This window comes from Sinohyriopsis cumingii, chromosome 13 (assembly GCF_028554795.1).
Source record: "Sinohyriopsis cumingii isolate HCF-2022 chromosome 13, ASM2855479v2, whole genome shotgun sequence".
Taxonomy (NCBI): Eukaryota; Metazoa; Mollusca; class Bivalvia; order Unionida; family Unionidae; genus Sinohyriopsis; species Sinohyriopsis cumingii.
In genome coordinates, this window is record NC_142973.1 from 52,673,213 (window position 1) to 52,689,505 (window position 16,293).

A 16,293-nucleotide genomic window follows, 5' to 3' on the forward strand; every position below is an offset into this window, starting at 1 on the left:
TCTACTATATTAGGGGCCCCGAGTGGCCGAGTGGTCTAAAGCGTTCTTCGTTACGGATCACTGCCATCTCACCTCTGTCTGCGGCGGTTCGAGTCTAAGATTCAGCCAATGTGGGCATGTGAGAAAGCTTGCCAGTAGCTTCTCGTGGGTCGGTGGTTCTTTCTGGGGTTTTCCGGGTTCTTCCTCCACCATTAATACTGGCCGCCATGTATAGCCTATCGTGCTGAAAAATGGCATTAAACCCCACAACAACAACAACAATTCTACTATATTAGGATATGTTTTACATCTACTCATACCAAATTCAGCTACAAATCCTTTCTTTCAATGAAGTTAAACACATTCATGGTATAAATTTGTTTCAAATCTTTAAGTTGTCATTTACTATCATTAATTTTCATTTTTTACTGGACTAGACTCTAAATAGTCTATGCATACCTGAGGACTCTGGGTGTATCATGCCAATAGGCAGAGATGTGTAGAGATTTGTTGATACGGCCATATCAGTCACATTCAAAATGTCATCTCCAAACGGGTAGGTCCCTACCGAGAACCATGCATCATCCATGTTGTCAAGGACACCATTTTCGAGAAGTTCTGTGTCATTGTAGTGCCATCTGGCAGTCAGTGAATCTGTAGAACTCTGGTACAGTGTCAATACCTGATCTGATTCACTACCATTGAACTCAACATCAGCAAGACTAATAAATAAAAGTATTATGATATCAATTAAAAAAGCAAAGAAATCCAAGAAAATTATTTTAATAAATACAGTTATGTAAATGTTTGTTCCTTAATTTCAAAATGAAAATAGCATGAGTTATAGAAAATGAAAATAAAATTTAACAATAATATCAAAGGAAAGAAACATACATGATAGACAAATGAAATGAAAAACAGTTTACAACTAGGGAAGGAGCCAGCCCATATTACTTTGAATGAAACCCCCAAAGTCCTAATTATGTTAAACCAAGACCTGCTCAAAGACTTTAACGCAAATACATTAACTATTGTTGACAATTATAGCCCTGTTCAGGTCCTATCTACAGCATATTGATAATTCCAGTGTAGATACTTTTATATTTGCTTACATTTTTCTTTGCAATTTCATTTAAGGATAAAACACTGATATTGAGAAGAACAAAGTTTTTAACAGAATTCAGAAACTAATATTTACCTATCAAGAGTGATTTCTGGTGGTGTGACATCCACCATCATTCCATCTGTCATGGATTCTAGTACTTTTCCAACATTTGTTACAGCTCGTACAGATGTGAAGTACTGGGTTCCATGCTCCAGGGGAACAACAGCTTGAGCAAAGCCTGAGCTGGCAACACCTGCAAATACAATATTTTTTAAAGTGAGAATTCTTATAGAAGTATGCAGTGATATGAGAATTTTAACATGGTTTGAACAACCCTGACAAAAGTAATTGTTAGAGAGTCTATACTTTGTTTCTTTGCTTGTTTAATAAAAGCAGCTAAAACTGACAAATTTCTGTTTTGAGAAAAAGCTGATTTGTTGCTTTCTACACAAACATGTAAAAGAATTTACATCAGTGATGACTACACCTATCCCTCAAACTCGCAAGTGATGATGTCCAAAATAAGTGTGGTATTTGCAAGGGTGTGAAAAAGTGAGGTTACAAAGCTCAAAGTTTGGTTTACAGTCTGGACAAAGTGGAAGCGGGTGGGGGGAGGTAATCAATGTACCAAAACATACTAGAACATTGTAAATGCTATTATATGATTAAATGACTAACACCTCTATACATACCCAACCACAATCATTTAATCCTGATAATTCCAAATATTTCCTTTATTTTATCATCAAATCTGCAGATTCCATCAAAGAAACATTTGATTTTTGGTAGCATATTGTTCTGTTTCATCAGCCTCCTCATATGGCTGAGTTACTCTTTGCTAACAGATATTAAAATACCATTTTTAATAAGTAAAGGTGAAACTATATCCAAGATATTGATGCTGTTGTAAAGAAACATTAAAAAACAAAATCCACTCAAGCATGAAAGCTTAATCACAGTGTTTTAAAACTGTTTATGACTAAGGTACTCAATGAAAGATACATCCATGTCATTATTTTCATAAGCATATGTGACATAGTGAACTAACTGCATAAAAAAAACAAATGAGCAAAATGTTATAAACATCATTTTATCAAGGCTGCCCTTTTTGCTGTTTCAACTGGAAAAGTGAAGCTGTATGTGGTTCCTCCTTGATTTTCCACATGTCTTCTGGAAGATCATTGAAACTCCTGGTGATTTACCCAAATTTTCCAGGAAACTCCCAGACTCCTGATGGGCAGATAAAATCCCCCATTTTTTAATACCTTTTCAATTGGAAAATGTTATGGTGTATTTATTATTTGATATACTACCCCTAAAATAAACCCTGATAGCAGGTAATCATTTTTACTTACAGTAGAATGTTAAATTTTCAGAATCCATGTTGTATAACTACCGATCACCCCTTTTATTACACAAAATAATGAAACAAAACATACTATCTACCATTGTATACCTAATAATCAATGCAAAGATATGAAGGACATTCAGTTTTGCAGATCCATATAGCAAAAAAAGGGCATTTCAAAACTAATTCAAACTGATCATTAAATCAGGAAGAACAGATAAAAATTATATCTCAGTTTTTAAATCTGCCAATGGGTTAAGTCTAACATGTAGTCCAGTTTGTGATGCTCACACCCAAGAATTTCAAGCTATGAAACTGACAAATATAATACATTTCAATTTTATGGGGTTAATTAAATTATACTGATTACTATAAGCATTCAAAATAAGAGAAATCCTTTTTATATTAAATAATAGTATCTTGAACAATTATTACTGTGAAAAGTGTTCTGGGTAAATAATCTGGAACTAACAGATTTTGAAAGGTTTCACAGTTACCTCATTAGGAATGTGAAACACTTTTCTTTTAAGATGTTAATGTATGTTCTTATTCTAAGTAAAATATCACCCATTACATAGCAGTCAGATTCAGTACTTTTGTTAGTATGAGATTATATCTTACTTACAGTATATCTGCTACTGTTAGTGATATCAAAGCTAAAGAATGGACTAAGGTGAATTAATTACTTCACTATCTTCTACTTATTTCTACATCATTTTTTCTTAAATAAAATAAAATAAATCTAAAAGGTAATGTAATCATCTTTTATGTTATTGTTGATGTTGTTAAAAAATCTAGAATTATTTTAAACACAGGTGACAATTTTTTTTATATGTATGGACATGTCAATAGAAACTCTCATAAAACCGCATTTTGTACTTATCAAATATATCTGATGCCTATACATTGCATTCTGCTGGCAATACAGTAAATGACCACATAGTTTATTACTAGTAAAGAATTTACCATTTCCTGCTACAGCATCCATCTCTGTATGAGCAATTCCAGTATCTGTGTATGGTTGGATATCCTCCCCACCTGCCACAGTACCAATGGCCCATTCAAAGCTCATAACTCCATGCTGACTGCTTTCAAATCCAGAGAATGCCACAGTGATGGTACTCATGTCAGACTGATAGTCAATATCATATTCAATGCCAAAGGATGGGCCATCTGTCACAATGCCTGTTATGTAAAACAGCATCACACAATCTATTGACTTTGTATTAACTGTGCCACACCAAGTAGAAATATCCTTAAAATTATGAAACTGAAATGTTCTGAGATCAATATAAAGTAACCCTGCAAAGTATCTGCAATATGCATGATCTGTCACAATGCCTGTTATGTATAAAATATCACACAAGTCCACTGACTTTATATAAACTGAGCAAACCCAAAAATAAAGATCCTCTATTTATGAAATTAAAAAGCAACAATACAAAGTATTTGCAACATTAATCATCTTTAAAGAGATTATCTTTTACTCCATTCTCTATTTTTATAATATTTGATTTTCTACAGAGTTGTAATTTTAACTACAAGATGACCAGGGCTTCCATTGCTATCGAACATGGCTGAAAAGGTTGAGTGAGTGTGTTGGAGAATGAATAGTTAATAATTATATATCCCAAGTTTTATATAATCCATTAAGAGGTTTATGAGGGAAAAGAAGCAAATGAAAAGCATCAACAAAACCCAAATGTTGTGACCCTGACCCTAAGATCAAAAGAATAAGTAGGTGTGTCAGAAAATAAACTGCATCTACTTCAAAATAACCTATGTATAAACAGAATCCATCAAGGGATTTAGAAAATATAAGCAAATTAACCAAAATGTGAACATCAATATTTTATGACTGATTGTGACCCCAAGGCTAAATGGTCTAGCATCATGATTATTAATCAAATGTATAAATGATATCCATCAAGGGGTGTAGGAAATAGAATCAAAAAATGGTATGGTGTTCAAATGCTTTCCTAACTGTGTGCATCATCCTAGCTGTTTAACAAGTATAAAAACATATTGTAAAACTAATATGGTTACTTTCACTCTTTTACAAGAGTTGTTTTATTCTATAAAGGAGAAATTCTAATACTGTCAGCTGCAGAAAGGTGTACTATGCAAAGATTCTTCTAAGTAAAATTTTTTAAAAAAATGACCAAAGTATTACAAATTGTGACAGATTCAAGTTTATTTGATATAAACAAGAGCTCTTTTTAAAAAAAAATATTTTACTTCACTCCTTTCAGGTTTTTTAAGAAAGTGCTGATTATCTGGACAAAAATAAAATAATACAGCTTGACAGCTATTGATAATAATAATAAAGACTTATTATTATTTTTACTTTTTTGGTCAATCTGTTTCTATCTGTAGGTCTTTAATCAAGTACGAAGATATATGTAGTTAGTTATGTAATGGGCGTGTATTTATATGTCTATAGACATCTGACAAAATGTACCTGTGACATCCTCTGGGAGAACAATTATTGGGTGTGAAGTTACCACAGTGGAGTACTGCTCAGCACCATTCTTAGTCTTAATTGACACATAATACACTGGGGACTTCTCTGTTTCATTGGTAGTCTGTAGGTTCAGGTTTTCAATATAGTAGTCTCTCAGATCACCTTCTAGATATGTCCAATCCAGGATACTGTTCTCTCCTGAATGCATGTATGAATAGTGTCTTGAAAAATCATTGTGGTTAACAGGTGTAAAAGAAAGAATTTATTAGCAAAGGTAAATACTTTATACAATGTCTGCCAGTATGTGATGTAAATTCAACACATATAATGCTATATCGACTGAATGCTGCTGGATAATGACTACAAAGGAGTTTAAAGGTAGGTAGGTAAGCATGCATGCATGTATAGGGTTTGCCAAGACCTCAGGACAATCCTGGTTATATAGTGCACATTAAAACTCAAGTTATACAATTTTGTTGATAAAAATTGCAGAAAACTTTAGGAAGATAATACCCCTACAAGTAAACACAAACATACATTTCCACAAGACAAAAGATGACAGGTAAAGATGCTAACATTCTTTAAAAGGTAGAAAAATGAAAAGATAAATGTAAAAAATATAAAATTCTTAAAATATAACATCCACATTTATTATATAAAAACATTCTTTTAAAAGGTCCAACAAGTTTTTTTCTGGTGGTGTGCCATCTTAAAGCTTCTTAATTGTATTTGTATCAACTAATCGAAGCTGTTGCTGATATGCAAATTCACAGCAAATTTGGTTAAAATCTAAAAGGAAAAGTTCTGACATTATATCTCACCCAAGTCCATATCTTTGTGAAACCCCTGTATCCAGCATTCAAATAATTATGCCAAAAACATTAAAACTTTTTACCATTATGTTTTAACAGATAATACAGAACTTTTCACATATCGGAACATAAATTCTGAAATATAGTAATATTATCCTAACATTTCAGCTGAATGCTGCAACTGATATTGACAATATGTGATTTTCATTAATTTTAACATAAAACTTTAAAATTGTTTTATAAGTAATAAAATTTCTTTCTACCTTAACAGGCGAGGCAGGCATAAAATTAACTATGCTTCAAGATTTTTAATGCAACACTTCAACAGAAAAGCGGCTATCTCAACATTTATATGCAACTGAGACAAATGGATATAATGGGTATTCTACATAGAGTGTTCATGAAAGGGGTTGGGTGGTTGATGGAAGCATGGATAGAGACTATTTATCTATCCTCTTCCTCTATCAGTGTGGGATAATTACTGTAAATCATAAAAATAAATGCAAAATAGCTGTAGCAGGCATATATTTTAACAAAGTCAGCAACAGAACTAAATTTCACCTCCAATATTATTCACATACTAATTCTGTGATCAAAATATCATAATACATGTGCCAGAACTCAAATGAGTGTGCAGACAGATTGTTCTGAAAGCATAGTTTGGTGTTATCAGCCACCATTTTGTTGTTATATAATACTGCAACAATGTTTTATCTAAAGTTTTATTTCATTGTCACCCCTGGCTATAAACAGATATAATTTCTTTCCAGTTTAAAAATTCATTTATGTTATAATGAATCAGCATATTTAATTTCATTTGTATTTACATGCATCACATATTAATACACATTATATCTAATTGAGAGTGAAAAACTCAGACCATTACAAAATTATATTTTCATACACCAGTAAATTGTTTACATTTTCTATTCCTTACACATAATGAAATAACAAATTTGCTAAAATTTCACAACAATAAAATATCATGACCTAAGGCAACTGAAAAGAACGCATAAGACTTTATAAAATCTAGAGTCATATCAGTAGAATTTGGAAAAAAGTTTAATTATAAAGGAAAGGAGTTGCAGAAAAGCTATGGATATAATTTGTATGTGCTTTCAGTACTTGGTACCTTATGAGGGTAAATGAACAACAAAATAATTACTTCTACAACTTGTACCCAATGGTTTGGGTATGAATTAGTCTGGGCCAATATCTTAGTAAAATCAATATTGTTATTAATAACTAAGCCAGATTATAATAAACCCTCACCTTTATCTGTACCCACAGCAACCATGGCACCCTGTATTCCAGACTCATGATCTAAGGTAAACCATGAGATTTTGATGCCAGTGTGATCTGACTGATACACAAACCCATCCACATCAACATCTTCATCTTCACCTGCCATAACACCAACATGGAGCCAATGAATCTGCAGAAAATGTATGAAATCTAAATAGTCATAAGTTTTTTGCCTCATGTAAAGATATTTGATGCAGTTTTCAAACAATATATTGTTAAATCTGTACATACCACATGTATTCCACAATCAGACACCCTGAAAAATGTGATGGTATGAAATATAAAATTATGGCAGAAAGAATCATTCACTCTGGGGATGTTTTTCCTAGCATTTGCTATAAGAACAGGCCATCCAAAAACTAGCATCATGTGTTGAATATATGATAACTGATAAATCCCTAAGCTCCACCCACCTACCATCAACTTTAAGTAAATCACTGGTTTATCTGAATGTCAAAAGACAAATGCCTACCCTCAAGTCTGGCTATGTGCAATTTATTACAAATTCAGATTTTTGGTGATAAGCTTGTCTACAAATAAAATGGTAGTTCACTCATGGTCTGACATCACCCAATAGTCATGAAATGTTTCATAGGAGCCAATAATTGGCCTAATTTAATATGATAAAACCTTCAGAAGAAAATCTTTGGTTTTAAAGAAAATGCTGTGCTAATAAATAAGCAAGAGACCAAATTCTCAAAGCATATATAGTGTAAGGAGTCTATGGTTTTCTGGCAGAAGGGTAGCCTTTCAAGGCAGGTTCTTTTGTATAGGGATTAAATGTCAGAGCATTACAAACTATTTGGTGCCAATTAAAAGGAATGTTTTAAAGTGTAAAGATTTTACAAAATGCCAGGAACTTTATGAAGAATAGACTTTCTAAAGAGATGTAAATATAGAAATAGTAAATGGTAAAGCTGCTGAAATTGTGTAAAAGGTCTGTGAAATGAAATATAAAATTTACAAAAATAATATCCTTAAACTATAGGATCAAAATATGCCATAACAATCACATTCCCTCAAATAAGAGATTTTTTCTCATACCATAGTAAAGTTTCTTAATTGTGTTGACATGAAGAAAAGGAACAAATTCCATCACACAGGGTGAAAATCAATATACTTAACACGTGTTCCTCTGTCAGTGGACACTAGCAGGGTATGCACCTTGGTCCAGCTTCACTCTGAAGGTTTATGCCCATGTCAAGTATGTGTGGCCATGGATAATTTAAAATGACTGGGTAAGCAACTGGTTAAAAGTAGCATCACAAATTTTTTTACATTTCAGAATACTGCATCTATATCATTTACAGCTTGAATAAATAATCCTTTCATTAAAACATTAATTAGGGCTTTGTCTATTTCACACACAGGTCATAATGGTATGTATGCATTTTCTATATTATGCAAGATGAAGCATGTAATCAAACCATACACCACTAAATCTACTTTTGGATTGAACTAGAAATTCATAAATATTCTAATGGAGATTAAACTACTTTGGAAGGGGTGTAGATAAACAAGTATTACATTGGGTGGAGTGATTAATTGTTTTTGACATTGGTATAATGAATATATATCAACTCACTGTTGGTAGTTATAATGTACATGTATGCTTCAAATCACCAAAAGAAAAGTGAAACTTACAATAGGTGGGGTGTTGTCCACAAAGACCCCGTTTGTATCAAAGGCTGCAACAAAGCCAGCTCGATTCACTGCACCAACCCGTACACTGTAGTGAGCACCAGTTGACAGGTGAAGTCCAGTCTGGGTGTATGAAATGATACTGGTATCATTCTTCAATTCTATCCATGTACCATCATGTACTGAAAACAAATCATCAAATAAAAGTCAAACAGAAGGAAATGACATTAAATGTTTTGCTCATAAGGAAAAACAATAAAGCTAGGAAACAGCTGTAATGGTATATTTTACTCCTATCTATTGACAATTTTCCTACTAATATCCTTGACCTACCAACGAAGGGCTTTGACTAATGTATAAGTTGATGACCTTGGTTAATTTCATTAAAATCTCTGTAGAGGTTAAAGTGGCAGCCTGAACAACCTCAGGAGCCTATAATGTGACTCAGACCTTCAGGCAAGGGGTATGATTCTGAATTTCCAAGACTCTTGTCAAGTCAAGAGATATGACAGGCTAAATTGTCATTACAGTAACTTCATTACTTTAAGAAGTCACATATATATATATATATATATATATATATATATATATATATATATATATATATATATATATATATATACTGACATAAAAGTCATAGATTTTTATTTTCCATTGCTGTGGCATTCATCATGAGTCAGGGACATCATTATTACATGACACACTGTCTTAATTATGATACACAACTGGCATAAGTTTCATTAACATATCTTCAGGAGTTAAACAGTTATACTCGAGACAAAGATACAAGTTAGAGTTATTTTTTTCTAGCTCTGATTTTCGCTCTGAGATTCAAGGTCACATTAAATATAAAGTGGCATGTTAAATTTTGTTTAAATTCAAAAAGGCTTAGTAAAGTTATTTTTGAATTCACAATCAGGAAGATGGCATCAGGAGACAGTATCCCATAGACCATATCATGGAATGCTAGAAATGAGGATAATAAACTTTGGCTAAAATGCAGTATTCCTTAATAAGGTTATGCTGATGAAAGCAGAGTTAGAATAACTGGCAATTATGGGTCATAGCACTTCTGAACAACAATATGGAATAATTAAAATTAAACTCACTAAAGGTCTCACCAATTAGAAACCAAATTCTAAAAAATTGGTTGAATTGCAACAAATGCTGGTGAAGATGTCTCACAGAAAACAAGGTCAGAAGGACAAGCAGTCTGGGGCCATAACATTTCAAAATGATGCTGCTCAGATATACTTGAGCAAAGTTCATCTAAATGTCTTAGCAGTTGAAAAGACACCAGACAAAGATACAATTCACAGAATTACATTTTCCCTTGCCATGACCTTTACCTTAAGACAGAGTCATGGCTTTTGTACATGTCATGCTGTCTGGATATGGTATTTACCTGCCAAAATTTCATGAAAAGATATCTACCCATTACCAAGTTATGAGACTGACGAGCAAATATTAGATGAATGGGCAGATCATGATCATCATAAGCTTAACACACTGAACTAAAGACAGGCATATAAAAAGGCACATAACATAGAAACTATTTAAAGTCACATTTTCTATGTGTCACTGTGGCAGGTCTCTGGGTTTATTTTTTATTCAACTGGACCAAGTCTTTGAAAAAAAGAAGCGTAATCTAGTTCAAAACTAATCCATTTACAATATTCAAGGTTTCTCCTGTTTCTGTACCTTCATTCATACTTGACTGCCAATCAACATTGTTGCCAAATGTTCAAAGTCCTCTATGTCATGGTCAAATTTTATTAGGTGGTTTGTCAAGACAAGTTTATGTATATGTTTTTCAATGCTTGGTCAAAGCCACCATATTTGATGGTAGATCAGTATAATTCTAAAGATCTGAAAGGCTTTAAAGTTAGGGCTATTTATGTCAAATTTCATCAGAATTCTGTTATGTGACTTTTCCACAAAAAAAGTTACTATTTATTTTCTTTTTTAAAAGCAAAAGATACCAGACATATTTTATGGCAAACTGGCATCATTTCACTTCATTCCGATGTGTTTGTGTCAAACTAGATTAATCTCTTTTAAGTGGTTTTTGAGAAGTCATAACTGGAATTTTTTATTTCAGTAAGTTGCAACATTTAAATGTCATTTGGCTTCATTTGTAGCAATCTGAAATCCAATGAAGCCAAAACGTTTCTTGTCAAATCTGGTCGAATTCTGATCAGCAATTTCTGAAAGATCAAGAGTTTGCTCTTTATATTTTTAGTAACAGTGGCTATATTTTATGATGGGTTGGCATTATTTATACAAACTTGAATGGACTTTATCCCATATTGCTTTCTGTCAAATTTAGTAAAATGCAGTTGAACAGTCATAAGGGTGACTATATCTGATGGTTGATCAGCATCATTTGTACTAACTGAAAGACCTCTAAGCCAGGATGCTTTCTTTCAAATTTGGTCATACTGTGTTGACAGTGATTTTAGAGAAGAAACTGCTTACAAGTTTCCTTTTCTAAAAAAAAAAGAAGCAACAGTGAACATGAAATGTGGATCTATACTGGTTAAACAAACCTCAAAGACCTTCATTTCATGCTTTTTGCCAAATATGGTTGAATTTTGTTGATTGGGTTGTGAGAAAAAATAGTTTCTATGTTTATCTATTTCTGGTATTAGTGGTTATATTTGAAATCATATTTGCATCATTTGTGCAAAAATTAAAAATTAAAGCCATTTATGCCAGAATGCTTTTTGTCCAAATCAGTCAAATTCTACTTAGTAGTTTTAAGAAGAAATCATTTAAATAGTTTACAAGTTTAGTAATGGTGGCTACATTTGGTTATGGGTTAAATCAATGGAGGCCTCTCATGCCAGGAAACTTTGGTAAAATAATGCTAAGTAAATTTTGAGAAGAACCCAACATTTTCTTTAATGGTAGCTATATTTGATGGCTGATCATTTGAATAACTTTGAAAGAGCTTCATGCCAAACTTCTGTCTAGCAAATTCGCTAAAATTCTTCTGAGCAGTGCTTGAAAAGAAATTGTAAATAGCAAAGTGTGAATGGATGATGCATAAACAGATATTGCAGGATGTGTAAAGGATAATACCTAAAGTTTACTGGGCTTAAGGTATGATGAGTTAAAAACTTCAGAATCATTATCACAGCATTGTTGATGATGATGCCACCCCCACTGCAACTGTTCCCACAAAAATGAAACATATTACTGCATACACAGTTGAAAACAAAACAAAAGATACCAACAAACTAATATTAAAACAGAGTGTAATTTAAAATGATGCACAAATAGCATGTATGATAGGTCAAGAACACCTTAACATTACAATGGTATTTTACTATATGTACCTGGATACACTTGATGCCTGGAGCCCTCCTTCAGCTCATATACTTGAATCTTGTAATGGTCAAGTCCTGACTCCTCATCCACAAATTTGAAATTTGCTGACAAGGCTGAATTGTTCACCTTAAAAATTGGTAATTAAAACCTTTTATCATATCAGTTAAAGAGTATACCTGCCACATAAATAAGTCCCCATTCCTTTGGTCTTAGTATATAAAAATATTTTAGCAAGTTCGGTACTGCATGTCATAATCAACATTCCACCTTATTACATATTTCATTTGTTAGGTCTGGACATTGACTGATTGGAGAACAACCAAATCACATTTGCATTCATGAAAACAGACATGCAGGAATGAAAGAAAAAAATACAAATATAAAATCAATTTTATAGTAGTTATAGAGCCCATATGATATTCAAACATTTACATGGTACATAAATAGTTATGAGCACTTAAAAATGATAGCCTATGATAGTAAGAGCTTTTAAAACTGCTAAAAAGGATGGGCATTTTAAAATAGTTCTGAGTCAACAAATTTAATGTGGAGATTAATTGAATACTGTGCATTTTGTTGCAATAATCTTATTAAAATGTTTGTCTTAACTTAGATAGGTAGAAAGGTAATACAGTTGGTTAGTTGTGCTACCTATCCGTTATTTGTCTACATGTACATCAATTGACATTAATCCATCCATTTACCTATCTGTTAATGCAAAGGACTAGAGGAACCTGAGTTATCAAAGCAACAGAAATGAACAAACTTTTCTATGCCAAATATGAAATCTACCTGAAATTCAATATCGGACTTATCATTGTTGCCATCACCAAGATAGAGTAGAGTTGGTGGTGTAAGATCAACAATAAAACCATCACTGTCTCTTTCGACTGGGTTTATAGCACCATTAAAGGCCCGGACTGTGGATCGGACTCTGTCCTTATGATGCAAGTGGAAATTCTTCCATGATGCAGAGCTTGTGTCATTCTCAAATGTTGTCCAATTCTTTAGAACTTTCCATTCACTGCTGTCATGCCTGTAGATTTTAATATTGAACAAATTATAAAGGTAGCTTGGACATACTATGTTGGGATAAGAGTCGGCTATATAACTGTACAAAATAACAATGACTATCTAGTTTTGACAGTAAAAACACCTAATTAACTAATTAACCAGATTTTGAAGAAACTATAGGTCACATACTGACAAATTTAGTACCAATTAAATTGGGCAAGAAGGAATATAGCATTATTGCAGATGTTATTTCAGTGTGTTGATCATTTTTCTAATTAAGGTTTTATAAAAATGAATTAATTTCAGAAAATATAATGTCCTTACCATTTTGATTGACTTTTGTCTATTTTCTTGGCATATTGGCATTTTTTAAGCTGGGTACTATCCCAAAAAATGTTAAAAATCAAAGGATGGGAATTGGCAGGCAATACTCATCTTGCAACAGTGTTAAGGGACTACTCCCCTTAATTCCAGAATTGTCATAAGAGGTATGATTATAATTTCTTTTACAAACTTGAAGGAGTTGTGTAGTTGAAATGACTAAACAGGTTGCTATTAAGCATGGGAATTTATCTAGGTAGCATATATTTTGTTTGATTGCATAAATATTGTTGAGATGAATAGGTGATTAGAAATGGTTTATGGAACATGGATGCCTCCTAAAAGTGCCTTAAAAAGTTACCTGCAATTTATACCTTAAAGGTTTTTATCTAGATATGAAACAGTTATTGACCTCAATCCAAATCTTAACCAAGGTGTAACAGATGTACAAGAGGTGACCTCATAATGCTGCTGTCATTATTGTGGAGGGCCATCAAAAATGTTGTCATTTATGTAAAGCCAATTATGGCAATGGGGAGTGGATCTTGTAACTATAAGCAGAAATTGTTTTTCTAAACATGCATGCCCCTACTTCTTCATTACAATATTTTTAGACTGAGGTTATTGAATTTTTCCAATGCTTATACTGTAGACTGCTTTAATAAAATTTTAAAAAGATTTTATATGAGCAAAATATGTCCAATAATAAGTTCACCTTGGTTTTTTTCCAATTTTAAAAAAATCAATCTGACCAGTCAGCTGATCATGGATGAAATGCTGCATAACTGAAAGAATGGTCAGTGTATAGAAGACCCTACCTCATTGTTTAAAAAGAAAATAACTCTGATACAGTTTGAACAAATACCTCGGGGTCCAATAAAACATACAATCCATACAAGTTCATAACTCCTGAAGAAAAATGCCATAAATCTGATACAGGAGTTTGGACCAACTTGTAAAATTCTAAGTCATAGTATCGCCCATAATTTGCAAACAATAATACTGTACATGAGAAAATGTAATCTGGGCATGTAAATATGACCATCATAAAGTGAACAAAATTTCATGACTCTTAATGAAATAGCTGTTTTGCAAACATGCTGAAATGATTATGTAACTTACCTAAACTTTGACCAATTCACACTGCAATTAATAATTGAAGTCCATAAAGCAAATCATTTGTGAATTTTACTAGCAGAGGGTGCTGAAAACAAGTATTTTCATACTTTTGTGCCATTAAGTGGTATGTAATTAAGTTATTCAACACAAACCTATTCCCTTGCTTGTGTCACAGTAACCTTGCCCTTGGACCTTTTCACCCTAAAATCTGGACCAAATTCAGGACATTATGTCATGAAGTGCCACAATGCTATTAAAAATAGAGATTTGCATTGAAAGCTAATCAAGTCATCTACTTATGACCATCATAAACTGATAAACAAAACTGCATGGTTCTATGTTAAATAAGTTGTGTAAATTTGCTGAAACAGACTCTGGACCAATTTGTAAAATTCTAGGTCACACAATACCTATAACTTTCTTAAAACATTATTTATGAGAAAATGTAAACAGGTTTTCTACTTATGACCACGATAAAGGTGTGCAACTGCATGGCTGTAAGTTTTACAGTTTTTGTGCTAGAAGAAAATGACCTCTTCTGCTAACACATTGAGGAATAATAAAATGTTTTTCAATTATCTAATTTAGTGGTCCCCCACTATAATGACAATCTTTTGTCCATACTAATCATTTATTACTGCAAATATTTGGTAGTAAATTGCCATGAGTTCAGGGTTCCCCCGAATGTTTTTCAAGACTTCTGTTAAAGACAATCAGACTCGGATTAGTACTGTTTCCTTTATATTACACTAAGTATATAATGCTCACCCACCTTCCTGATCTCTAATCTTGTATCCTATGACCTCACCAAAGACTGACCAGTCACTTTACCTATGCATTATTGTGTATTACCCCTAAGGGTACTACAGGTTCAATCAAATTATCAACAAACTTCAACTTTTTAAGTATCATTTAATTTTACAATTATTGTACACTCATTGAAAATAACTAAAAACACCATTATAGTGTTCAATATGCTCATAACATACATATCAACATGGATATAGCTTAACAGTATGAATAGTCAGTCTATCAACAGTATTAAAATGTATACTATTTAACTTTGTAAAAGAATTCTTCAGAATGCTAAATCTTACCTGTTTTGCCATGGCATATTCCTTATACTTAGCAAAATCACTGCAGCAAAATAAAGCTTTAGCTTATAGTGAGTAGTACCCTTCATGATTAATATAATGACAATTTCATTATTGTACATATAAAGGTGTCAGAGATACTGAACTATATTGCAAATCTTAACACAAACACCTACACTGCCAACAACAATGACGATTCCATCAAAGAAATGATACATCTTCCTTAACCTTTGCAGGAAGGGAAAACCGTTTTGCAAATGGCATCATGTCAGTTAGGAATTAATACCAATTTCTCATTTATCTCATGCATTCAAAATGCAAAATCTACTGTACTACAAATACTTACAGCAATCTGAGTATCTGTACATCATACTGGCGGATGTGAGACTCTGGGTCATGGAACCCTCGCCATTGTAGATCTACTGTGGATTTTGAAGAGCTGAACTGAATATCTCTAAATTCTGTCAAATTTCCATCTACAACCTCCCCAACCTCAGGCTTTGTCAAGTCCACAATAACTGCAAAAAAGTTTGTAATTTATTTTAGTTGGTTAGCTTATACTTTCATGACTTTTCAGTTATTACATTGTATTTTTATAGTCTTATCCTAAAAAAAACTATGAAATATGAATAATTCGTAATGCATCAGTTTAACTTGAAAAAACTAACCAACTATATATACAAGTTAAATTTACTTAATTTATGTGGAAATTAGAACAACCTCTCTTATAGCCAGCCACTGTAAAGGTACATATTATC

The 16,293-nt window shown here is 32.6% G+C and overlaps 1 protein-coding gene across 1 annotated transcript in view; it reads right to left on the reverse strand.

The window, feature by feature from the left end:
- Positions 1-16,293, reverse strand: part of LOC149785560 (uncharacterized) — a 189,200-nt gene that overhangs the window by 119,643 nt on the left and 53,264 nt on the right. Inside the window, exons 19-27 of the mRNA XM_089979356.1 lie at positions 15,882-16,053; positions 12,780-13,023; positions 11,996-12,113; positions 8,658-8,836; positions 6,981-7,143; positions 4,894-5,094; positions 3,399-3,617; positions 1,178-1,337; positions 439-701 (exon numbers count right to left, since the gene is read on the reverse strand). Coding sequence (XP_089835482.1) covers positions 439-701; positions 1,178-1,337; positions 3,399-3,617; positions 4,894-5,094; positions 6,981-7,143; positions 8,658-8,836; positions 11,996-12,113; positions 12,780-13,023; positions 15,882-16,053 — 1,719 coding nt within the window. The remainder of the gene's footprint in view (positions 1-438; positions 702-1,177; positions 1,338-3,398; positions 3,618-4,893; positions 5,095-6,980; positions 7,144-8,657; positions 8,837-11,995; positions 12,114-12,779; positions 13,024-15,881; positions 16,054-16,293) is intronic.